Source organism: Strix uralensis, chromosome 7, assembly GCF_047716275.1.
Source record: "Strix uralensis isolate ZFMK-TIS-50842 chromosome 7, bStrUra1, whole genome shotgun sequence".
In the NCBI taxonomy this organism is placed as follows: Eukaryota; Metazoa; Chordata; class Aves; order Strigiformes; family Strigidae; genus Strix; species Strix uralensis.
This window is the reverse complement of record NC_133978.1, coordinates 39,434,399-39,460,513: the sequence shown is the minus strand read 5'-3', so window position 1 is coordinate 39,460,513 and position 26,115 is coordinate 39,434,399. Positions and strand designations below refer to the sequence as shown.

The following is a 26,115-nucleotide window of genomic DNA, read 5'->3' as shown; positions in this document are numbered from 1 at the left end:
ACAGATACATTTAATTGTTGTGGTAAATAAGATCTGCATTGAAGAATTAGTAGCATTGATTGAAATACATTGGGTATTTCTCAGTCCTTTACAGAAGTGGGTCACTTAACAATTAACACACAGAGCTATGGGGCAGGTCTTTAAACAAAAGGTATTGCTTTTTATTTTAGTTTAGTCTTTCACATTTCAGTAGATGTGCTGTTAGAAGTGAAAATATTTGGCTTTTCTGGTGTAGTCTAGAGGAGAACTCATACAGATTTACAGCATGCATTTTCTGTAAGTGAAGCTGACAAGGAGAGAGGTTACTTCTCAAATGAAAACACATTTTACTTCTGGTGTGATTATTTATAGCAGATACTTAAGGACAAGTCGTGGTTTCTACTATGTGATGCATCCAGAATGGGTACAGTTTTACTGGCTTGGATGCTGGTATGTGAGAGCTCAGCTGCCTTTTGTCTTGTCGGTATAATATCCATAGAAAATATAGCTCTGTAAGGGACATTTTTCTCCTGCAATACTGCTATTGCCATGACCCATGAGAACAAATCATACAAGGACATTTCCCTTTATCTTAGCTTTCTGTTTCATCAAAAAAACTTTTCAACCTGCAGGGATAAATCTGTAGTGCAGTGCCTGGAGAATTAAGCACACAATGTCCAGTTCTAATTGGTGTTAATGAATTCCAAATTCCCAGAGTATAAATGGAAACATACCTTAAAGGGCATATTCTTAAGGTCACATGAATGCTCCTTTTTGAACATGTGTTGTATGCCCTGAAGCACTTTAAGGAATTGATGTTGACTTGGAAGGCTGAATCACTGTAATTAAATGATGCCTACAGCTGCATTTGCCACAGTTGTCATGGGAATCACAGAGTCTTTTGTGCCTGGGATGGATGTGCAAAATGTTTAAAATTCAGAGAGGGAAGATGTCCATTTTACCCCAACAATTGGTTCCTGCAAAGTCATTCTTTTTCTTTTCTAATGTCAGAGCTTATTACAAAGTCCCGAACGCATTTACTGTGGGATTCTTGTGGCAGAAATGCAGGTAGGCTCCATTTCAGCTTTTTAAAACTGAATGGCACAGCCCCAGTGGTGAGGTGAAGATAAGCAACCACCTATTTTAGTGTAAAGTCACTGAAAATAAAGAGGTGAAATAACTTTGGTGTCCCAGGGAGCCTTTCTGGCTGCTTCTAACATAGCATGGAAATTGTGTTCATCTTCATCATTGATGTTCTCCTGGCAGCCAACCAGTGCTAGATGTGAAATCCAGGCTCCCTTGGAGTTGGTAGGAAAGCTCCTATGGACTTGAATAAGTCCAGGATTTCATCAGGATACCTATGGATCCCTTTAGATTTCTCAGAAGCCTTTAATTCCTATGAGTGAAAGTTTTAATTTGCTCGCTCAAGCATCCTTAAGTCTCAGATCGCGGCTGGATCCATTCTTTTCTTATGCCTTGAAAGAATGATACTTACAATGTTGCTACTAATTGGTTTATTTTCTTTGTTCAAGCTCTGTGAAAAAGAAAAGGGAAGCTAGAAAAAGTGATACATTGTTATTTTATATTTATGAATTTTTTTTGAAAGAATTGCGCTTCCATTTGTCTGAGATGATTTAGGTGATATGGGATAAACTGCTTTTTTCTCAGTGCTTATCTTGTAGTAGAAGAAGGGAAGGTGGAAATGCTGGGAGAATGCAGTCTGATTTCTGGCACCGTTATGCCTCACTTGTCTTTCCTTTGGATCTTCTAAAAGAAAAAAAAATAATTGAGCCATGCTGCTTGCAAGTCAGATACTCCTGTCTTGAAGTCCTGATTTATTAAGAGACCAGGTAGTACAGATGTTAAGTGAAATCAATATGAGCCTGTCCTCCAGGTATATATTCTTTCCAGCTTTTTGCAGGGCTCAGATGTTTTCCTCTAGCACCCACATCTCTCCAACTGCCATTTCCATAAGCTTCATTCTCTCTTCTGCTCTTCCCAGTGGGCAGCTTCTTTGTGTGCTTTGTCTAGAGGGCTGCTTCCCAAATGTCTTCTCCCTGCCCTGCATTCCTTATTGTGGGGTTTAGCCCTCCTCAGAGCCCCCTTCCCTGAACATGCTGTCATTCGATCTGCTCACCTGATGTACAGGCTCATCCTCACCCAAATCCATCTGCTGAGGCCAAGTACCCACAGTGTGGCAGGACTTTAAATCAAGCTGGTCACACTGATGACAACATCGGCTGGGGGGGATAACTGTGTATGCTGCTTTCCTTCTTTGGAGTGCAGTGTGTCATGAGTTGTGGTTAGGACACACATAGGCAGGACAGGAGATTGTGCTGGTGAAAGGGGGAAATGTCCATAAATAAATATCATGGGTTGATATTTCTGTATTACAATCTGGGTTTGATATTCCCTTTTGTTTGGTCTGCTTTGTTTTTTGAAAAATGATTTTGTTCTTCTCCCTCACCCAAACATGCTCTCTGTAAAGCGCTCCTCCCAAACCAAGTTCCCAAAGAATTTTTTTTTCTCCCATCTGCTCCTGACCCATTTAAAAAACAATTCCAAGGTTTTTCAAGGGAAGAAATCACAATGTAACTACCTGAAACAAAAGCTGATTGTAAAATCATGTTGGGAACCAAATGAAGTGTCATCATGAGGTAGCGGTGCCCTAACATTTCAAGCCAGGTCAAACAGTGCCTTTTATCTAACCAGAAATCTGTAGAAAGCTGATCTTCAGGAAGGTATTTTGAGCAACGGGATGGATCATTTGTCTTTATTTGTCTGTCACGTGCTGAGGATGTTGTGTTTTGTGTGGCAGATTTAAACACAGGGCATTCTGGTTGTGCTTCTTATCTACTGTTTCCTTCATTGCCGGTAACCACTGGCAGGCACGGTACGCCTGCTGCCTTGCTTTTCTTTAGCCTGACCTGGCCTTTTCATCCCTTCCTCTGCTATTTGTTGCTTTTTTCCCCTTTTACTGTAGTCAGCATTGGATTAACCTCAAATTCTAAGTAGTAGATTGTGAAACCTGAACTCTCAGCAATCCAGCAAATTTTTATTAATGAGGTAGTTGTCTAAAAGGAAACAGAGCAAAAGATGAGCCAGAGGCAAATTCAAACTGATTATAGCTACTTTCTTTGGCTGTCTGGTTTCCTACAGGAAGAACAGTTGTCTGAGTTCAGCTCCCATAGAGCTTTTGCAATGCAGATAACTCCAGAGTGTAGTCAGAATACTGTCAGGATTGATAAATTGGTTTAGTATTGCTTCACCCCCAGAACACAGAAAGGAAAGTCACAATAGGCCTCTCAATAAGAAAAAACTTCTCTGACCGTACATTTGTAAAACTAAAAGTAACTGCTAATAATGTTTTATTTGGCAGTTTTGTGACTGCACAAATATTAAGCCATGACGATGTGTACTGTATAAAGCCATCAAGTGTTGTTCCTTTGCAGAAAGTACTTTTCTGAACCATCCAGCCATTTGTTTCATCACTGCTTTCTGCCCTGAAGTCCCACATACAGTATTATAAATCTGCCTTTTTGAATATTTCGGGTAGTTAAATTTTCACCTTCAGTTTAATGGGAGAGGTGAAGTCTCAGCTGGGGCTATGACAATCCAGTCTAGGCACCTGAAGTGAGATTATCTGAATGCATTCTGAGAATCTGCACTATCCCCGGGCCAAATTAAAATGAACCTAAAGCATTTGTGTGTGAAGTTTAAACATTGCCTTGGAAAGACTTTCTTTTCAATAACCCTGGAAATTTCATTGTAGCACAACAAGGCATTGCCGCTACACATCAATTAAATGAATCACTAGTGTGACATATTCACATTTATTGGAAGTGTAAAAACTACCATCTAGTGAACATCACAGAAGCAGTAAGAGAAATCTAGTCTTGTTTTTAAATCACTGACCATGAACTCAGACGGCAAGAGCTTTGATGTCATGTCTAACTACATGGCCCAATTCCGTGCTCTACTTTATTGATGCTCTAGGGATTAAAACTATAAAAGAGGAGCAAGAGAGTGAAAAATAGGCTAGAAAAATAAGTATGAGTTGTCAGACATCTAGTGCCTTTTGAAGCAAACTTCCCATTTCAATACTTTATATATATATAAAACCACTCTACATTTTTAGCAAAATACTTCCAACACTGCCGAAAAAGGTGTGCCCCATCACTTCTGGGACTGGTATCTTGTACAAAGCTCTACTGTGTGCTGCTTGCAAGGGCCTGCACATCTTCCAGGAGCCCAAAGAATCCTCCAGTTTACCTACTCCTCCCATTGTCCTGGGTGTTTACCATTGGGTGGGAGGGAATCTGCAGATAACTTTAGAGTCTCCCTTTACTTTATTGTGCCTGTGGGATCTACTTTAAAACTGCATTTGTGTCTTTCTCCCTCAAAAATACTTAGAAATGAAGACATTGTTTAAATAGTACATTAAAAAGTCCTTCCACATTATCGCACTTGTCTGATTTTAAACAATTGCTATTAAAACATGAGGCCTGTGAAATAATGTGTAATGACAGAACTTGATACACGAAGGAATCTGTAGTATTTTCAATATCAAAGAAAACTGAATTTTACCTCCTGTTTGATACCTAATTCTGTGAGGTTCTTTATGCTTACTAATTCATTAACATACACACTGTACAGAATAGCTGAAGTGTCAAAAAATGTCATCTAATAGCAAATTCAGTTTTATTCTGGTAGGCTCATATCTCTCAGGAGACCATAAAAAGTTGTTGGAGAGCAATAATAATGTTTAGAAGGTTAAAACCAAGGGGGATGCTTTTTAGTGAGAAAGAATTATGTTAATTAGATCAGGAGTGAGAGGAGGCTGGAAAATTGTCATAGTTCCTTGAAAGCAACACCTCACTGGGTCTAGAGACATTCATGTCGCTTGAGCTTCTACCTTCTAGAGGTTTATTCTTGCGTTACTCTCTCTACTGCTGACATTTTTTCCATGGAAAAATCACTTATACCTGAATTTAAAAAAGCAACCTTATCTCTATTTTTTGTTTAAAAAACACCTATTTTTAGGTTCCTTATGTAAGACTGGAATATGCAACAGAAAATCTACACATTTTTGTGTAAGTCATTCTGTAGAGTCTGAACAAGAGGGAGCTCAAACTCACATCTTCTGCCTCCAATAAAAAGATATGAGTTGTTCTCCTCTCCAGTTGTAAGTGAGCCACTGTGCAGCCAAAAATCAAGAATTTTGGAAACTAAGGAGAGTAAGTATTCACAATTGTGAATGTCAAAGGGTCCTAGCATGGAGACAGATGGAGAGAGACACTGTGATATTCAGTTCAGATAAGGTGTTGTCATGGAAAGTGTTTGAAATTCAGGTGATTGATGTGACATTTCTGATGCAGAGGGCTGGGACTCAGCACCCCTCTTGTCTTTGAGGACCTTCATGCTCCTAAAAAGCACGGCTGGTGCCTTCGCTATTTCCAGATATGGCCTCTCAGGCTTCATTTTTCAAGCATTCTGGACAAAACCCGGTCCCAGTTTATTGCACCTTTGGAAATTATCTAGTCAACAGTTGTTTCAATAAGTATGCTCCAGAAAATCAAAATGCCCTTTTAAAATTAATATAATCTCCAATTATCATATTACCTCAGGGAGGAAGGCATGGTGGTACTTAATAGAGCTCTTTGGGGCTGTTGTGCATTTTAATTGAGTGAATAATTGTAAAACACTTCAGGGCCTTTTGGTAAAAGGCTCTGTATAAACATTGTCATAATGCTGAATAATCAGGCTGCGAGATGAACTGGAATAAATGAACCCTATAAATAGATATATAATTTATATATACGTATAATATATGTGTGTATATATACCAACATTTTGGAGAGAACAAGGCAGTTACTTTATACAAGTCCTACAGTTCTTGAATAAGGAAAAAACCTGAGGTTGGATAGCGATAATCGTAATAATCAAAATGTTAGTTTTGAAGATATTGTGAACCTGCAGTTTTTCCTCCTGTGCAATGCAGAGAATTGCCATAAGCATTGATGGTGTTACCGCTTCAGTGATGCTTCTTGAGAAACGGCACAATATGTTGTGTTTTATGGTGGAGAAACATGGAGCAGGTAGATCCAAGGTACTAAATATTTATATGCCTGAAGATGTAGATAGACGTGGTTTGTAGGAACCAAGGGAGTTTCACTTCAGATGGCTTTCCCAAGGTATTGCTGCAATGCAGTGGTAGGGTTTGGAATGGTGCAAAGATCTCCTGCAGCCCAAGTCAGTGCCTCTCCAGGTATTTTTCTGGAGCAATGGGAAGGACAGCAATGGCAAACATGGCATACCAGCCGCAGTGGTAGTATTACTCCTAGGTCTGTATCCATCTGCTGTGTTACCCTGCATGAATCGCTAGCCACTCTGTTTCTCCTAAATTCTTTGGCTGTCTGATCTCTGAAGACTATAATGTTCTAGGGCAGTGACTCTTCTGTTTCTGTGCTTGTTCTCTCTTGTTATTCAACCCGTTAGGAGGGGGAATGCCTCTGAAATGGAGGTGATGGAGTTGAACTTTTATAGTTCATGCAAAAAAAGCCTATGCTGGGCAATGCGGTGCTAGTACAAAGAACCCTCTACTCTTAAAAGGAACTTGACACAGTGATGATGCCACTTCACTTAGTTAATGACAGGAGCCATCTAATACAGGCTAAATGCAAAACTACATAAAGGAAACGGGCATTTGAATGGCCTGAGTGCTTGAAATATAAATGAATGGGACACGACCAGACTGTTTCTAAAGACATCAGTTACCAGGCATCCTCTTACTATTGTGAAGCTCTCATTTGCAGGAGCAGTCAAAGCTATTTTTGCTGGGAACTAGGATATCCGTTGCTTGAGATTAAGTACATCTTTTAAGCACCAAGAAGACACTGAGGGATGCTGTGGATTCAAGAGGGGTAGAAAGGCTCTGAAATTATTTTCCTTGCTGTAAACTCACTGAAGAGACTGATGTAGTGCTGGGCACAATTTGAGTTCTGTAGAGTTGTACCCGCAGCCAGAATGGTGTGACAAAATGGTCCATTGTGTATTAAATTTACAGATTCAGTGCAGAAAATGTGTGGGCTATTCAGCATCTTAGAATAGGAATTAGGTTGGACTAAAGTTTCCTTTCTCTTCTCAACTGCAGAAGAATAAGTATCTGTAACAAAAAAAAAAAATGTCCTGAGTGAAGGATAATGGAATATACTGATTGCTAATGAAATTTTTTACCTCTGGAAGGTTCTCCAGTGCCTATATGAGTTGGTATCTGAGGCTTTTTCCAATAGGATAAGTGTCTGAGCTACCACAGAAAGCACAAATATCCCTGTTTAGTCTGTTACTGAAATCTTGGAGACGGGTAAAGGACTGACTTTACTGTGGAGACCCCATTACCTTTTCCCACCCAAAGGTGAGTTCTGAAGCCTCTTAACAGGGTAGTGTGAGGAAGATTGCTGCAGTTGTTCAGGGGACAAGTTTCTTTCACATGACCATTACTTCATCATTTTTCACAAGCTCCAGATTCACTTAAACATCATGCCTAATGCTACTGACATCTGATATGTATAGCTTCCCTTCCCATCTGCCAGGGATTTCATGCTTCTGATGAAACAGCTTTAAAATTGCAAAGACAGCCAAAATGTAGCCTAAAATCACAATGATCAAATGCTGTGGCTGTTACATGGGATTTTTTTTTTTTTTTGTCAAAAAAATGAAGAATGGTTGTGTGTCAGATTATCATGATATTAAAGATCAATTATATTTCCAATGAAATACTAACTGGCATCAATTGATGTGGGATCTTCTCTTGCATGGTGTGGTTACCCTTCAGTTGCTCTCTGTTTCCACTTGTTGGGTTCATCTCTGGTTTTGTATTGCTTTATTTTGGGCTTACTTGGTAAAGAAAATGTATTTTCAGAAAATTTCATCATATAACATGTGCTGCACTGATGTCAGCTGAGGAAATCAGTGTCAAGAGCAGGAAAAGCCAGAAGATGAATGGATCTCTTAGTTCAAAATAGGAAACAGCTTGAAGTTCCTCTGGGGGGAAACAGAAACCTCATTCATTAACAACGACATTATTTCACCTCTGGTACAAAGTAAGGATTCTGTTCTCCCAGTGATGGACAGACACATCTCACATTCATGCAAATGACCCTGAGCATTCATGGATACAAAGGAATGGCCCTAAAATATTGGCAGTTTTGACTGGTGAGCTATTCTCATGATCTGTGGGTGGCTGAGACATCTGGAACAGGGAAAAATGCATTATTTGTGTTCCTGTATTGATTTCAGTCTGTGTAAGGTATGCATGTCACCTTGTCTCAGTGGATATCAAAGTAAACCTGTGTCACTGAAGTGAAGGATCTTGCCTGGGTGATGCAGTATTCATTTATTCATAATTTGAAATGAGGATCATGTCTGATCAAGCACTCATCTTTTGTGCAGGATCAGTCAGATGTCTCAGGGTTTCTTGATTGTTTTCTGGTGGTTTATAGTTGTGTACATCCATCTACTTGTTCATAGTCACGTACACAGAATTTTGTGGGGTTTTTTTTTTTTCCAATCAAACTAAGAGCAGGACAGGAGTTTGTGGTGTCCTTTTAAGAACTTCTCCAACAGCTCAATATAAAATGGTCAGTAGGAGGTTTCCCAAGTGCCTTTATTTTCTGTTCCATTACTCTGAATACCTTCTCTGTTTTCCCTTGGGGCCTAGAGCTGCAGTTAGCAGACTGACTCCTACCTCATGCTATTCTGAAATCTCTTTATTTATCCTAGACTCTGTCATTTTGCCTAAACATTGATATTTTCCAGAAATCAGCTTTTTAAGTGGAGATGCCTATTAACTTTCTGAAATCATATGTCAGTGAATCACAGAACTGATTAGTTTAACCAGACAAGCCCTGTAGTGATACACAAAAATTATTTTCTTCTTCAGTCATGTTTATGTTCTTTTCCAATGAGCTGACTGTTTTATTGCAAAAGAATCTGTAAAAGAGGTAATTTTAAACAGGCACAAAATAAATTCTGTTCTGTAAGGTACCCATAACCTTTCTAGAAGATCCTAATTAACCTCCTTATGTCAGCATAGGAAGCTCTATTGCATTTGTAACTGTCAAACATTTTTTTTTAATAGAAATGATCCCTTTCTGATGCCTATAGGCATCATCATTCACAAAGCAAGCTTTTCATTTCAGGATATTAGAAACAACAGTAGATTAATCGAAGTCTGAAGTTCAGCAGTGCAGAACATCCATCCATTACCTTGCCTGTCTGTAAAGATTATGCCCTAATAACACGAGTGATACAAGGCACTTCGTGAATAAAGTCCAGTCATTATCAGGTTGGCTCCCTGTGCTGCCATAATGTTGAATTACTGCTGGACCATGGAGCAGCGGTGACGAAGGTACCAAGTCTTAGGGGAGATGTTGTTTTATGACTCGGTTTTGATACAGATTCCACGTACCCACATGCACATCTCAGTGTGGAGAGGGCACGGCAGACTTTAGGATGTGATTCTGATGGTCAGATCCAGGTGCCGACTTGACTCGTATCTGTGAGTCAAACTGCAAGTATTCATTAGTAAAAATGGAATTAAGTCCTCCAGCAGAAAAAAACAGATTATCTGGTGATATTTGTACCTCACTGGATCATTTTGCTAACATTGTCCATGTGTTTTGGAAAGGAAATCAAAGACACTATGTGCCTGCACGGCAGGGCCAAATCCTGCTCTCAGCAGTGTGAATTCAAAATACAGGTATTTTCAGTAGTGTCTGTACAGTCATCCTGATTTCAAACAAGAACTGTATTTGCTTTAATCATGCAGTTCCCAAGCTTGACTTTGATAAATTGCGGAAGTAGGCTCTTATCAAGTAACTTGGCGTTTTTCTCTATTTTTTTTTTTTCCTGAAAAGAGCAGGAAGTTTGCCATACTGCAGAGCAAGATGAATGAATCTGCCATTTGAAGCTAAATTTTCCGAGAAGGATTAGGATGTTTTGCAGTCCTGTAAATGCAGGAATCCTCCCTTCAAGTCCAGCATTTCTTTATGATCATGATAAAAATTTGCTCTGTAACTACATATGTGTAAGAGGTAGAAGGAATTCCAAATGTGAACACTTCCAATCCTTAACAACAGCTACAAATTTAAGTGAAAAAGATGGAAATGCCCTTACTCATAGTCAGAAATTATTGTAAATGTTTTGGGCTTAATTTTACAGTGAATTGCTGTATTTCCATTCTATGTTAAAGGGTTTTTAAAAAATGCACACAATCTTCTTCTTTGTGCACAGATGTGCTAAAAGGTCACCAGCGTGACAGGAGAGAGATGTTTTCATCTGATAATACTACCTTTCTTTTTGCCTCTGTGTATTTTTCTTCTAGCTATCCATTTCCCATGGTATTCAGTAGTTGCAGTAGAAAGGACCTGGAAAATAGCCTGGAAAAAGGAGTGGGAATGTGTCTGTTCAACTTGCCTGAAGTCAAGGAGTCCTTTGGTGGACAGAAGTGTGGGAATGGCTATGTGGAAGATGGAGAGGAGTGCGACTGCGGGGAGCCTGATGTAAGACACCACCTGAGAATTACTGCTCACCTCCTGTGCAGGTTTTTAACAGTGAAGAAGTGGTTTGGCATGTTTAATGCTACTTGGTGTAAAGCAAAACTCTCCTGTCTCTGCTTCTATCTTACCAGCTTAAACTTCAGAGTCCTCAGAAGTGTGGGGAGTTTCTGCTTCGCTTGCATTTGAGTTGGTAAAGTTCAGGCAGGGCCTTAGTTAAGAATGTACTTGATTCACCATTAGAGAACAAACTCTTTCATGGCTTGTCCAACAGACTAACCATGACTAACTGTCATGTTTCTAACAACAGAAAGTCCTTTAAGTACTAGCCAATAAGCTAAACTCAAAATAAATTTGTTAACATTCCTCAAATTTCTCAAGATACCATGTGTTAATTGAAGGTATGAGAATATGAGAAGCCACTCATATATTAATATTAATATAAATATAAATAATTATATAAATATTAACATTGGCTGGGTATTTCTTCATTGCAGACAGCTTCAGTTTTTAGGTACAAGACCTTTCCCTCCTTCACTATGAGATTTTTCTTTGCCGCTAGCCAATTACCTTACTAACAGAAATAGCCTTTACTTCTTCTCAAAAAAATTGCTACTACTTCAAAGATTGTTCCATTTAGTTTAGCAAACATGTCAGAGGTCTGCTCAGATCAGTAGGAAATAGGCAAAACCTGGGGGTCAAATAATATCCGAGCCGACATCCTTATCACTTTGGCATCCCATGCTCATTGGCTGTATTGAACTTCTCTCAGAATATCTGAATTAAATACATCAGCAGATGAGGGATTTGTTTCCTGTCATAAATATGATTTTACAGACAAAATAGATCGGGGCAGTTAAAACAGCGAGATATTGCTGTATCCTGTCTATACAGTGTATTGGATTTACACAAGCCATAAGGATTTCCTGACAGTTCACTCATTCTTCAGGGTAACGAGGTTGGAGGAAGCAGGCTTATCTTCTTGTTTAAAGTCAATAGAGTGCAAGCAGCTTGCAAATGTCTTTCTAACCTGGTTATCTTTCTCATTTTCACTTTTGAATGTTAGTGATACCTTTTCAAGTCAAAGCCACTTAATGTCAACAAACACTGACTTGATTTGACTCTTCTTTCTTGTCTTCCCTTTTTAATTATATTGGAGATCTGCAGCTTGGGCCCAATTAGATTAATTTGAAATTTACTGCTATAATCTGAGTGGTACCAGAAAACCTGTTAGATTAGTTAATAATTCACTGGCCAGTCATTTATACCAGCTGAGTTTTGTCAACAGTGTTGCAGTATTTTATGGCATGGAAAGCTGTACAATAACGTATGCTAGTTGTATGCTAGTACAATAACATATGCTAGACTGTTATACACCAGTCTGAATATGTACAGGTAGGTGGTTGGTAGAGAAATTTCTCCTTTAAGTAAAATCTTAGCCCTGTGTTGAGGTCTGTGCTCACTGACATTCCTTAGCAGTCGGACAGCAATGGATTCATGAGGGTGAAGAGCTGTGGCTGTAGCACACCTCCAACCTTTTGGACACCCCTGGAAATGCTAATGCTGTAGGGACTCTGACCATCTCCATCCACACTACGGTCTCATGTGCATCAGGGGCTTGTCATATTCTTGAGTATAATGGTTGCCAGCATGCCCACCACCAGGCCAGGAGGGTAAGACCAGACCAAGGATTATATTACCTATTAAGATCCAACTTCATTTTGAATTATATTACCAAAAATGTCTGATGTGCTACAGTGTCTGTGGAAGGAGGGTTAATGTAGATTACACACGGAAAGATAGAAGAAGAAAAAAAAAATCCTTGGTCCCTGAGAACTGAAAGCTGACAAATGTGGCTAATTTTATAACAGGCTGCAAGGGGAATCAGAAAACTACAAATTGGTAAATCAGAAGTCAGACAAATTACTTCCAAATGTAATTAAGAGCTAGTGCCTGAACAGCTGTGACATGCCAGGGACAAGTCAACACAGCTTTTGTGCCAGGAAATCTTGTCTTACAAACCTATTGCAGTGCTCTGAAGGACTTAGCAAGTGGATGGAAAGGGACAATGCTGTTATTGCAGCCTGTTAAGAGTTCAGAGAAGCTTTAGACCAAAGTCTTTCACCAAAGCCTCTTTAGGAGACTAAGAAGCTGTAGATTGAGAGAATATTGCATGGGCAAAAGTTGGGTTAAAAGATAAGAAATACAACCAGTTATAAATAATCCATTTTATGCAGTGGAAGGAGATCTGCTGTGATGTATCCATGAGTCCTGGCAACCACACAATTCAGCATATTCATAAACAGCCTGGGAAGAGTAATAGTCTTAAATTTGCTGATGATATTAGTTAGGATGGCAAAGATGAAAGCTGTCTGTGAAGAACTGCAGAGGAACCGTCTGAGACAGCTGGACTGGGCATTAAGATGACAAATGGGATTCAGTGCAGAGTGATGCACATTCCAAACATCACACATAAGATAATGGACTCTGAGCTGACTCTGACCATAGAGGAACAAGACTTCATATTGCAATAAATAGTCTCATGAAAATGTCAGCTCTGTGCTCAAGAGTGGTCTAAAAGGTAAATAGGCTGTTAGAAATTACTAGGGAAGAAATAGGAAAACAAAACAAAGCACCAGTAGGCCTCTATAAATCTGCAGCATGCTGCGTCTGAAGCTGCATGTGCAGCTTTTTCCTACCCCTCCCAGATCTCAAGAAGGATAAAGCAGAATGAAAAAGGTTGAAAGAAAAGCAATAAGAATGTTCAAAGTTTTGGAGGGGCTGTGGCAGGAAAGGAAGAAAATGAAGGAAAACGCAACAGAAGCTGATAAAATCATGAGTGAAATAGAAAGAATGAGTAGGGAGCAATTGCCCCCCAGCAAGAACTGTGCATATAAAGTTAGAAAGTGGCACGTTTCAAACAAGCAGAAGGAGCTGCTCCCCAGACTGTGTCAATTACTTGTGAGTTCCTTTCCACTGAAGGTTAGAGGTGCTAAAAATGTCCATGGAGCCAAGGGAAAGCCAGGAGACTGGAAAGGTGTCATGTATGTGTATTCATATTCTTGTCCTTAAGCATTTTCTGCTGTCAGGGGGACACAAGGCTAGAAGGGTTATAGGCTGACCCAGTGTGGTCTGTCTTGCGTTCTTAGAAAAGTGGGGTTGAAAACAAGATGTCCTGTCTACAGTATCCAACACCATGTAGGTGATGCTAGAATTGCTGTTGTGTTAGTCTGTCTGAGATGCTCTGACGAGCCCAGACCTACACCAAGAAACCCAACTCCCATCATTGCTGTTGTTACTAATAATAACTACTAATAATAAACTACAACACAGCAGTAGTTTCGGGTGGCAGCCTCCAGCCTCCGAAAGCCTTGTGAGCCTTTTCTCTTTGCTTGCCTGTTTATGTTCGAACCATTCCTGACAATTTAATAGCCCAGGCACAAAAACTATTTACCAAACTCATTCCCTACAATGAGTAATAAGTGAGTGAGCAATTGGAAATTTCAAAGGCTGCGGTAACATCATTCAAAGAGCTGTGTCTTTATCCCAGCCTGCCTGTGGAATGCCGATTGTTTTCCACGGCTGGCTGGTGTAGGGCCAGATGATGGGGTATAGGAGCTGACTATTTCAGAAGTACCTTAATTGGACTGTCATTGCTTTCCTCCACTCTGCTTTTCTCAGATTGCTATTGAGGTGAATTTATAAAATGTTCTGTGCAGAGGAACGTTACTTCTTAAATACAGCAGCTGCACAGAAATATTTGCGTAGCCTGCTGCCTTCCAGCATGATCAAAAATAGGTGCAGCAAGTTGTTCCACTACTTCAGAGCAGCACAGTTAGCTTTGTATATTCAGAGAGATATTATCTAAGAAAACAGTGAAATGCTGAAAATCATTTTGCTGTTTATTTGTGAGTGCATTGGTAGCCCTATCTTCCAGTTGGAAAGGTTTACAAAAGCCAATAAAGTAACAAGAGGCTGTGAACATCAGTCTAACCCACTTATTTTTCCTGTGTTCCCTATATTGTTAGTGATCCCTTGTTAAGTCGAACTGACTTAACACAGCTGAAGAGCAATTTTATCTGCTGCTATTTTTGTTAGAGAGATGAGATTCCAGCACAGCTGATGTAACTTGCAGCTTGTGAGCATAATCTTGGAAAAACAAAACCATTATTTTCTGAAAGTTCTTACTAGCTCGTTCTACTGAGAATAAAGTTTGCGAAAGCCCACACATGCCACCATCTAATCCATAAGTGTGAAATTGGGATGTATCAGTTAGTGAGAATGCAATTCATACTCATTTCGTTTCTCAGAGCTCTATTACTGGCATACCCTGATAAGAGATTACACAGAATAGTATCATCATCTCTCCTTGTGGCAGCCACCAGTCTCCACACGATACAGAAGTCTGGTGAGCAACGATCACAAAATAGAGAGCTGTAGTCGTGATGCTCAGTAACCACAACACAGGTCCTAGATCCTCAGTGGGGGCAGTGGAATCATTCCACTGATTTTTTTGTGGAAATAAAACACTGTACTACTGTATCAGGATTGGTTTCAGCATACTTGAGTTGTTTGTGATATTTGGGATTAGATCCATAGCTAGAATAAACCAGCCTTCCTCAATGGCTTCTCTGGTTTTACTACAATTATTGTGCTTGTTGAATCTAAAGACAGACAAGTCTTTTTGGATCAAGTTGTAGAATTTCATGCGTAATTCATTATTTCATGCCTAGCTTTTCTTGGCGGAGCTATAGGCAGCCTCTTAATTTACAGCTCATTGTGACTGAAAGTTGTCTGCTCTAAATTTATCCTCCATCTAGGAATGTACAAACCGGTGCTGTAATGCCACTACCTGTACTTTGAAACTGGGAGCAGTGTGTGCACATGGACTTTGCTGCGAAGACTGCCAGGTGAACCAACGGAAACGTTTTTTATCTGTGTGGGGTGGGCAGAATTCCACAATCTTCCCAACTGCAGAGCAGTAAGCAAGGATGGAGAATAAGCCAGTTGGTATCATTAAGCATTAAGACACTTGCATTTCATGTAAGCAATTCCAAAAATTCTCAAATCGTCACAGTTCCTTCCTGCAGAAGGAGCGGAGCAACAGACTTTTTAATGGTGTCTGTGCTATTTGTAGCCACTTAATTTGCTCATGCAAAACCTCTTATTTTTCATGAACTTTCATAGGCTTTGGGTTTTTTTCATGCTTATATGGATGTTGTGCTCTGGCAAGCAGTCATTAAATGCTGGACCCTCTTTTTATGGGAAGACTCTTAAGATATTAATTCTGTCAACAGCATATATATTTTTAATGGCAGATCATCAACTCCTGTGGACTCCTAACGTACTAAAAAAAGCCAGCTTGCTGCAGGCATTTACCTTCTTGAATTCTCAGACCATCTCTTGCATATGGGCTAATAAAGCATTCAGCAAGTTTCCATTGTCTGTGGCAACCATCTGCCTAAAAGCTCAGTAGCAGCAAGCTATCAAAAGAGCTAGCAAATGCTTTTTAGCAAAATCAATCTTCATGTCTTTTTGCTTTTTACCAAAGGCGCTGTGGTGATGCAGTTAAAAATCAGTGCTGCTTTCAGAGCACACCCATCTTTTGTGGTTGTTGTCGATAAATGAATGCTCGGATTGCCGTGTCCACCATTAACTACTAGTTGCCTTCAACTCTGAAAAAATGCAGTTATCCAAGGAAATCAGGACAGGAACAGTTATATGAACTAGTTGTATAAGTAAGTTGAAGAAGATCTTGATGACCATGACAGAGCGACATTTCCATGAGGAAATGCACCTCCATCCCAGGAAGCTGTCAGGGAGCTGAATCCAGAGTAAGGTGGGCTGGTCGCTTGGTGAGCCATAGTATAACAAAAGAACATAATATTATGTGTTCAGCTGGCTGCCCTGGTCACTGCTGTGTGCTTATAGCCATATGGATGAAAAGGTTTCTGCTCTGACTTCTGGTCAGTGCTACAGAGCATCCTTTGCAGTACAGCTCAAACTGTTTCTGTGCCTCTGTGTTTAGGCATGATTGCAGGAGGCATGCTGAAAACTTCAGTTCCTATTTGAAAACTTAACAAAAAGCTGGATTTACCTTCCGACCCAAGCCACGTGAGCCGTGTTTGCAGCTGCAACTTCAGTTTGGCCCTCCTTCCTGCCAAACCCTTCTCAACCTGTGTCAAATAAATGTATTTAAAGAGCTGTGTTATCCTTAAACTGTCCTCTGCGGTCAGTTGGTGCAGAGCCAGCGGAAAAAGCTGTTCAAGCACTGCATGGGTTATACCGCTGCATAACTCTTATTGATTGGAATTACAGCAGTTAAGGGGTTTTGTTTGTTTTGCAGCTAAAACCAGCGGGGATTTCTTGCAGAGAGTCAAGCAATTCCTGTGATCTGCCAGAGTTTTGCACGGGAGCCAGCCCTCACTGCCCAGCTAACGTGTACCTGCACGACGGGCACGCGTGCCACAGGGTGGACGGCTATTGCTACAACGGCATATGCCAGACCCATGAGCAGCAGTGTATCACCCTCTGGGGCCAAGGTGAGTTTGAGAACCAGGAGGTCTGTTTATGAGATAGACTTGGAAAAAAAAGCATGTGATTGGGAGGAATTTTATACGGTACCAATCTGTATCTATTCTTTCCTGAAATGGCAAACTGAATAATGAGGGAATCATTTTGTGATTCATTTTATCCTTGATTTGCAGTCATGTTCATTTCTTGCAGCAGGAGGTAGAGAGCAACAGTAACTAGATTCATTCTGCAACAATGCTGCAAATGGCTCGGTGAACTTAGACAAATCATTTAACACTGACTTTGATATGGCCTTATGTCATCCTACAAAGTGCTGAATGCTCTTGACAGGTCGAAATTGCATTCTTTTTCAGACTGGTATGGAAGTTTCCTTCTGTGCTCTAAATTGCTCATCTGCAAAACATATATATCTGCCTACATCCCAAAACAGAGCTCAGTATTTGACATTAACATAAAATTCTTGTATCGTTGTGTGTATTTTATTAATTGGTGTTACCCTGTAAGCCTGCCTCCTGACAGTACACTTAGCACAGTACGTGCTCAAGCAGAAAAAGATTTCATTCTCCCATGGAAATTTACTTTTTGCAAAAATCTAATAGCATGAGTTCCTGGGTTATCCGAAATAGGTGATGTCCCAGGAAAGCCATTCACCTTTCTGTAATGTCCTGCGGCTCTTCCACTGAAATACAAGCACTAACTCGGCATTTTGCTATTGCCTCCTGCATCGCTGGGGACATGTCATGTCTCCTTCAGCATCTCATTTACCCCCTCTCTCAAATGGAAAAACTAGTTTTACCTCTTTGGAAGAGAAACATTTTTTAGAGCTAGATTTAATTATTTCTTTTAAATTAACTTTTTCAGCTCCCTTAGCCTCTTAATTCAATATCTCTCTGCCCTCAACTCTGTTTCAAAATTTATGTGTCAGTGTAATGACACAGATGTTTCCCTTGGTCAAAACCCGCATCAGAAGTCTATTGAAGGATCTATCTGTTACGTTCACAGGGACTTGGCCCATTCACGATTTTTGTTTTAAAGACCATTAAAGCATCTCAGGAAATAATGCCACTGATACAGATAGCAAGTTAGCTTGGTCATGTGGGTATAAGAACATGTTAGAGGAGTTCCACTTCAAAATTAAACTCCCCACGTGGAACTGATGCATCTGATATACTCCTCCGAATCCCACTTGCATCATAGAGTTAACATGAGCTCACATAGGCATGTACAATTATAGCCTCCAGTCTTAGTCATACTGGGATTTTTAATCCCCTGGATACCCAGACATTTTCTCTTGTATAAAGCAAAATCTCCTTACAAACCAGTTTCCCATGCCATGGAAAGTTACTCGGTCAGACTGTTAATAATTTCAGTCGCTGAGAAAAATTCAGCTAAAGGTCAGGGAGCTGAATTGTTGCAGCTCCCTTGCCAGGGCTGTTTCCTAATGCAGTGAGTCCTCCAAACCCCCCAGGCTCCCCTAATTCTTTCTTGTCTTCCTTCTTGGGAGTATTCAATATGGGTACTGCTGTGCGTGGAGTCTCCAGTGGTCAAGGCTATGGGGGTCTGCTGATGAGAAAGATGACTTCATTAAGAACAGAGCTCAAACAGACTTTAATTGGAATACCCTTCTTTTTCATGGGAATACCCAAGGATAAAGATTTTGAAAGGATTTTGAAACCACTTACATCTGGTTGGAGTATGAGCTGGCAGATGCAGGGTGGAATGGGGAGAGGGCTAGGTGGGCCATGCAGTTGGAAAAATATCATGGTACCGATAAAAAAACTTTTCAGCTTTGCTTGCAGCAGAGAGACTTGACATTCTAAGATGTTGTCTCTGGACTTCATATCAAAAATATACATTTGAACCTTTTACCAGATTGTTGTAATTTGTTAGAATTTTTTTTAACAACTGTATGTGTTGGAGTGGAGTGAAAGAGTAGTTGTGTGGGTTAAAAAATTCTATACTGTAAAGAAAAAACAGATCACAGTTCATTTGCGTTAATTCCTTTTTTCTTCTTCCCAGTAGGAGAAAGCCATGGAGAACAAAATACAATAACTTTTCTTAAAATAATATTCAGTATATTGAATTTCTTATGAGTGTATTCTTTTGTATATCTTTCTTTATTCATCAGGTTACGGATGTCCAGTAGCCCAATGATAAACGTCAATCTTAGTATTTTTAGATCTAGTTAAAGAAAAACGATGAGCGCTCAGAGTTTGTTTACATTAGGCTGAGCAATAGGAACCTGTTTCCAGAAAGAAGTACTTGCATTTCCTTGGGCGTTTTTTGTTACTTTCAACAGATAAATTCAAATCAAACAGAGGAATATTTTTTGCTATTGCCTATCTGCAATAGCATGGAAAGCTTTGTGTGAAAGAGGGGAGGAGCACCTGGGGACAGTCTCTGAAAATAGCAATTAACTCCTCTTAAAGACCAAGTTCATTCCAGTGTGCTCCCAGAACACACACATTTCTCTACTCTTTCTCTCACATTAATTCATGTCATTTTTATCCTTAAGGAGCAACATGCATGAATTGCTTGTGACCTTTTTTGTTTCATATTCAAAACCATCAGATTGCACTGATCTGACCTATTGATAGTAGCGTGACAGAAAGATACATCGATAGTAATGCATTTGTGTAATGTCTGGTACTCCATTGGCATTTTTCGGGAGTAACTAGATACACAGATAAAGCTGCTTGAGAGAGAGAAATTATTGATTACCAAGGAATAGAAGATTCTCAGCTTTAGACTCATGGCTTTTTCTACATTGACAAGAAAATGATTCTTTAGAGAAGGAAAGGAGATGTTTGTCAGTGTGTTTTCCTACACTTCCCTGAGAGGGAAAAAAACAATGATTTGGGGGAGCCAGTGGCAGGCATTGACTTAATAATTAGAACATACTTAAATTTGTTGCATAGACATGGCCATTTGTTCAGGCAGGAACAATCTTGATTTTAATGTCAATATTTGTTACAAAGGCCTGTCACTGGTGTAAGAGCTTTGCAGTTTTTTCCAGGTACAACCCTATAGGCAAAATAGATGGGCTTCCCATATAAATTAGCTGACCAGACCATTGCTAACTGGTTTTTTTTTTTTTTTTTTGCTAAAATCCTGATTTATCCAAGCACCATAAAGATTTGAATTCAGTAAAATAAAACTATCTTGATTATCACAGATTTATGGCCAGGCCTTTTCTTTTGGAGATGTGAAAGGCATTAAGCCATATTCTCAGAGGCAGTGAAAGCTAGCATACTCCTTAAATGCAGAAAATGCAAAAACCCCATCTTGCTCATGCACAGACTTAACAACAGCAATCAACAAAGAGAGTGGCCAAGGGAAGCTTGTGGAAAGTTTACTTTGCATCATCAGTGCAGTAAAACAAACTTAATGACATATAAAATCCAGGTGCAAATCACATGACGGAGAACTGTACTTTTACGCTTATATTTATTTATACAGTTGTTCATGGTGCTAGTTGGCATAGCCTGACCAACAGAACTCCAGTCTGGTTTTCGGAGGTTGGGTTTTCTTCCCCTCCACACCCATAAACACTGTATAATTTTTTTTAAATAAGTCTTGAGACAGTGTTGGGAGCTGAATTGAAATAGTTTTTCTTTCTGCTGTCAACCTGATAACGGGTGATTCTCTGTTCTTGGAATCAGCACCATGGTCAGAAATTTCTCTCTCCTCTTTCGGGAGACCGTGATGGCATTTTCTCCTTGCAGCAGGTCTTGCACTGATCTGAAATGACACAGCGTTTCTGTATCACTTCCAAAAGCATAGAACATCTCTTTTTTTTGTAGCCGTACAGGGAAAGAAGTGGGCTCATCAGTATACACATTTGGAGAAAAAAATAGTCTCCAGGCTGACAACTGCAGTGGTGAGCTTTGACCTTCTGCAGTTTCAAACAGCTGATTTAATCCTTTGAATAAGGCTTGGCGTGGAAAGGCTGGCAGGACCTTAATTACGGGGTCATGATACTATAATTATCAATAGCAAAGTGAAATAAACTCTGCTTATCCAGCTCAAAGCACTTAATAACCACTGGAAATCTTTCACAAATCATTTTGCCTTTGCCCGTAGAGGTAGTGAAATAGAGAAAGACAGGACTTTCTGCTTCAGTTTATATGGTGCAATCATGATAAATGGGTTTCCTCCAGAAACACAACATTACAATTCTCTTCCTTCAGCATCCTCTGCAAACCTCCTTTTAACTTGGTAGCTCCATCTGTTCAGCTTCTTATACTCCGATATGTTTTCATCTATTAAAAAGTCCAAATATTGTGAGAAACCAGTCAGGAGAGGGAACAGCCATCTGAATCCCAAGCAACAACGTGTTCTGGTTTGATACCAAAGACAGAAATTGAAGTTAGATTCTGGTTTCCAAGCCACAGATGATCATTGGGTACCAGGTGTTTTCATAGACAGGCTGCTCCAAGCCTGCCAGGGGAGCATTTTTTTGTGCTCCATGAGATCTTTCTTCTTGTCAAGTATTATTGGTTGGAGTTAAAACTCACTGTCTGAGACCTGCAAGGATGCTGCAGATGTGGTGTTCTTCCTGCAGGCTGCTTTCCATCATGTGTAGCACACTTGACTTCTATATTCAAAAAAAGCAACCAAACAAAAGTTTCACCAGGTGAAAGAGGAAGATAAGTACCTTAAACTCTCTTAGTACTTCAGTGAGCCTTTTCTCTTTTTAACACCATTTGTTTAATAAGTTTTTGTTAGGTCATTTACAGTCAGAGCACAGGACATGAGCATTCGTTTTGCTTTTGGCAGCTTTTGGAGCCACACACCACTCTGGGGAAAGTGTGGCTGTGCTCTGGGCTGCTGCTGACACATCTCCAAGGAAGCCTCCAGTCGTTGCAATGATATGCCATTGGCTCAACTACCTGGGGCACAAGGCTCCCAGCCAAGAAAAAACAAGACCTATAGCAATTGCATAGGATCATGGTAGATGCGGGGGGGTGGGGCGGGGCTGAGCAAGTCAGTCTTTGCAGATGTGGGAGAAAAAGCAGTTTTACTTGGCCTCTTGCTTACAGAATGTTTTTTTCCTTCCCTCCCCTTTCCTTCTAAAGCTGGCATAGCATATGCACATGTTAATGTTTGTATCAAGCTGAATAGTTAATGTGCCTGCCCTGGAAAGATGAGGAGGAATCTACACGCTGAAAATGGAAATTTTACTTTGCTTTTTGCACAGTGCCTTGTCTGGATGCTTTTGTTGATTTTTTGATTATTGCTTGTGGCTTAATGAAAAGAAGTGAAAGACTCCTGTCGGAGTCCCTTTTAATAGTTCCAGACTTGAGAAATGTTCTGAACCCAGCAAGCTTGATCGTAATCTTCCAAAGAATTTCAAGCTCTTGTCCTGCTCTCCAGGGAACCAACAGTTCATATTCTGTTCCTTCTGTGCCTTTCTTTCTGAGTTTTCCAGTTTCAGTATGTAAAAATGTAAGAAGGAAAAGAGGGTGCCATCTTAAGCCTCTCCAAGTTTTAATGTTTTGTTCTTAATACCATTAGATTGCTCTTCAGCAGTATATAGTATTAGTCAAGCTTCTGACTGTGAAATGCAGATAATTAATGGAGGCTTTAATCTCTAAATTATTACTGAAAGGATCCACAGTAACTGGAACTTTTACAATCATTTGTATTTTCTTCTCCAAGAATTTGACCCCTTTTTCTTAAAACCTTCTTCCTCTTTGAAGGCTTTCAAATGAAATCTTCAGGAATGTTTAAATAAAAGATATGTTCTACCCACAGTTAGAGGCATACACACTTGGAAGTGGCTCAAAACATTTGAAAAAACATAACATTAACTCATATATTCTGTCTCTGTTAAAGATCGGGGAACACTGTAGAAATGGTGTATTTTCAGCCTTTAGGTTATCACATCATTTGCTGCCAGTTCTTTTTGTTTTAGTTTGGCTGATCTATCAAAAGTATAAAAATGTATCTCGCAGATATCTGTTAAGAGTTTTAGCCAGTGCATCTCCTTACCTTGTCTCCTCAAAGCAAGTCTGCGTATTGCAGTAGTTGAAATGTTGGCAATGACTTGATTGTGCTATTAGTTATCTTCACGGAAAGAAAATATGGGGTAGTAAAGGGCCCTTGCAAAGGGCCTCTTAATCTTGCAAGGAGCAGCAATTATTGGCTGGAAATAAAAGCCACACTTCTCAGTAGAACAAAGGGATTAAATTCTAATACATGGACTAATTAATTGTTGCATCAGTCAAACCAGGGAAGTAGATCCTCCACCTCTTAGACACTTCAGATGAACACATGTATCTTCCCCTAGAAGACATTCAATAGTTGGTCGTAATCTGGGGAAAAATGGACAGGAGAGTGTCTGTATAAGACGTTAGAATAGATGTTCTAATAGTACCTTTTAACTTCTAAAACATAGGGATGAGTAATCTGTCTGCACAAACATTTCCAGTACTACTCCCACCAGGGAAGTTCCTTTGCCGTTAGGATATGTCTCCATCATAAAAGACTACAGTAGATACGAACCAGATGCTGCATGTCTTCCCAGATTCCTACTTCTACCACCATAGTAGAAACAACCCTTCTTTCAAGTCAGTCTTTCTCTCCACTTTCAGCTCATTCTCAGGGTGGATTTACTGAGGATTAAGGTGGGGATGGGTTCCCTTCCTTCCCCAGTACGTCAGCTTGAGCTGACAGCACTCACGTGGTCATGCCTTTACAGACACATAGCACACTAGTCTGCAACTGGATTTTTTCTGATTTCTTGTTGTTCTGAATTGCACTTATAAAGGCCTTTCTTGAAAAGTATTTTCTTTGGCTTTAGCTCTTGGGGTCTTGCTAGAGTCAGATGGACTCCTGTAAAAAGAAGGGAGTTAACTTACCAGCTGGCCTTCATCTTTCTTCACCAAACTAGATTTGGCATTTGCTAAAAGTTTTTGTGTCCTAGGAGGATTCACAAGAGGGATATCATCTAGAGAAATTCTGAAAGAGATTGAGTTCTCCATTGTCTATTGCTCAGCATTGCCAACAGAAACAAATAAAAGTGGAAAAGCCGCACATTCAGGCTCTTCAATTAGCATGCTGATCCAGCACAACTGTTTTGTTGTGCTTCATCAATACGCAGATCACGTCCTACCTTCCCCTAAAGCATCAGTGGAGCTCAAAGAAGATTATTAAAAACACCTTGTATGAGATGAAAGTTCTGATTAGGTTTTGTTTCAGGTGCGAAACCTGCTCCTGGGATCTGCTTTGAGAGAGTCAATTCTGCAGGTGATCCTTATGGCAACTGTGGCAAAGACTCCAAGAGCTCCTTTGCTAAATGTGAACCCAGGTAGGGTCTCTCCCTGCAAACACAGGAACAGGTGCAAGGGTGGTGGGAGAGGGGTTATAACATTTAACATTATTTAACTAATCTTTAGGTTTGTTTATTTCCTGCAGAGATGCTAAATGTGGGAAAATCCAGTGTCAAGGAGGTGCAAATCGACCTGTAATTGGTACCAACGCTGTTTCCATAGAAACCAATATCCCACTTCAGGAAGGTGGCAAGATTCTGTGTCGTGGTACCCACGTGTATTTGGGTGATGATATGCCTGATCCTGGTCTTGTGCTGTCAGGAACCAAGTGCGAAGATGGAAAAGTAAGGTTCCAAAACACTCCCAAACAAGGAGAACATCACTACCCTCATGCTGCCAAGTATTTTGTACTAAACTGGCTGGGGTTTGCCTTGGGATTTTTTTTCCACAAAAGAATTGTTTCTCATGCTCACACTGAGTCAGATTTTTACTCCCTCTTCTTTTGGCCACTGTTCTGGATTACAGATTTGCAGATGCAATGCAAGTTGCCTAACTTTATAACTGATTTTTTGACGACAGTCCCAAGTATCTGTCCATGTAGGCTAGAGGTTTTCTGCTAAATAGGTACAGCAAAATACATTACAGGCTTGTTAATGAATTTGTGAAGAGTTCAATGTATTCACTTTCCCAGTTACTATAGCATTTCAAAATTGTCATTAACTTCACTTCACATTTCAAAATGTATTATATCTGCTGATTATGGCTCCCTCGCCCCCCCCCCCCCCCCCGCTTTTTTCTCTTGCAGGAAAAGCTATCTGTGTAGGCACTATTACACTATTAGAAAAATATAAATTCATTGATGTCCAGCCACGAAAACTGATTTTTTCAATCATATTTTGCAAACTTTGTGAACCATCCGAAGTGAACATAGTCCAGATTTCAAATGTCTGTCTCATTCTTAGGTTTTCTTTTGTGAGAAAGGGAACAGAGAAAGATGAGAGACAGCCATGAGTTTACAGAAGGGGAGGAATGGAAAGGAGCCCAAGAACTGTTGAAATGAAGAAGGTTTCTGTACCCTCAGTGGATTACTTGCAAAAAGAAAAAAAAAAAAAAAAGTAAAAAAGTTCTTTGATAATTTGTGGTAAATTCAAGTAAGCTTCTGAATTTTTGAATGCTTTTGAATTATGTTGGATTATCACACTGCATTGGGAATGGGTTTAAAATACATCCCTAGTGAAACTACAGTTCTGTTACAGGAAAACAACCCTTACAACATTTCTAAGTCAATCTGTTACAAAATGTCTTTTCAAAGAAAATTCAACGCTGGGAAAGCACCCCATTATGTTTTACTAATGAGTATTTAATCTTTCTAATCTATCTAATCATACACATACACACTATAGAATACACAGGCTAATACTTAGGAAATTGTATGTTTTACTTTGAGGACATTAGTGCGTTTGTATTATGGATTAAGAATATGAATTTAAATATTCTTGAGTTTTCTAAGCTGAAGATACACAATTTGAAATGCAGCCATTTTAATGTGATCAAAATTCTGTGTGCTACTGCACTATGAATATTTGAATTGTGAATACTGCTGTAATCAGACCATATTCTCTACATGCATGCATGTTGATGCCAATTCACTCTAATTTCCTTTCCATTTTTCCTTCTCCCCAGGGGATAAGTGCCCTGATTAAGCATCCCTGTCGTCTCCTTCAACACTATTCCCTGCTTAATGCTAATTATTGTGACTGACTTTTAGCACT

General features: G+C 39.8%; 1 protein-coding gene across 1 annotated transcript in view; it reads left to right on the top strand.

Annotated features, from left to right (window-relative positions):
- The window catches only part of ADAM12 (ADAM metallopeptidase domain 12), a 185,139-nt gene that overhangs the window by 141,222 nt on the left and 17,802 nt on the right, over positions 1-26,115 (top strand). Inside the window, exons 12-16 of the mRNA XM_074875531.1 lie at positions 10,364-10,541; positions 15,356-15,445; positions 16,882-17,077; positions 24,273-24,381; positions 24,489-24,687. Coding sequence (XP_074731632.1) covers positions 10,364-10,541; positions 15,356-15,445; positions 16,882-17,077; positions 24,273-24,381; positions 24,489-24,687 — 772 coding nt within the window. The remainder of the gene's footprint in view (positions 1-10,363; positions 10,542-15,355; positions 15,446-16,881; positions 17,078-24,272; positions 24,382-24,488; positions 24,688-26,115) is intronic.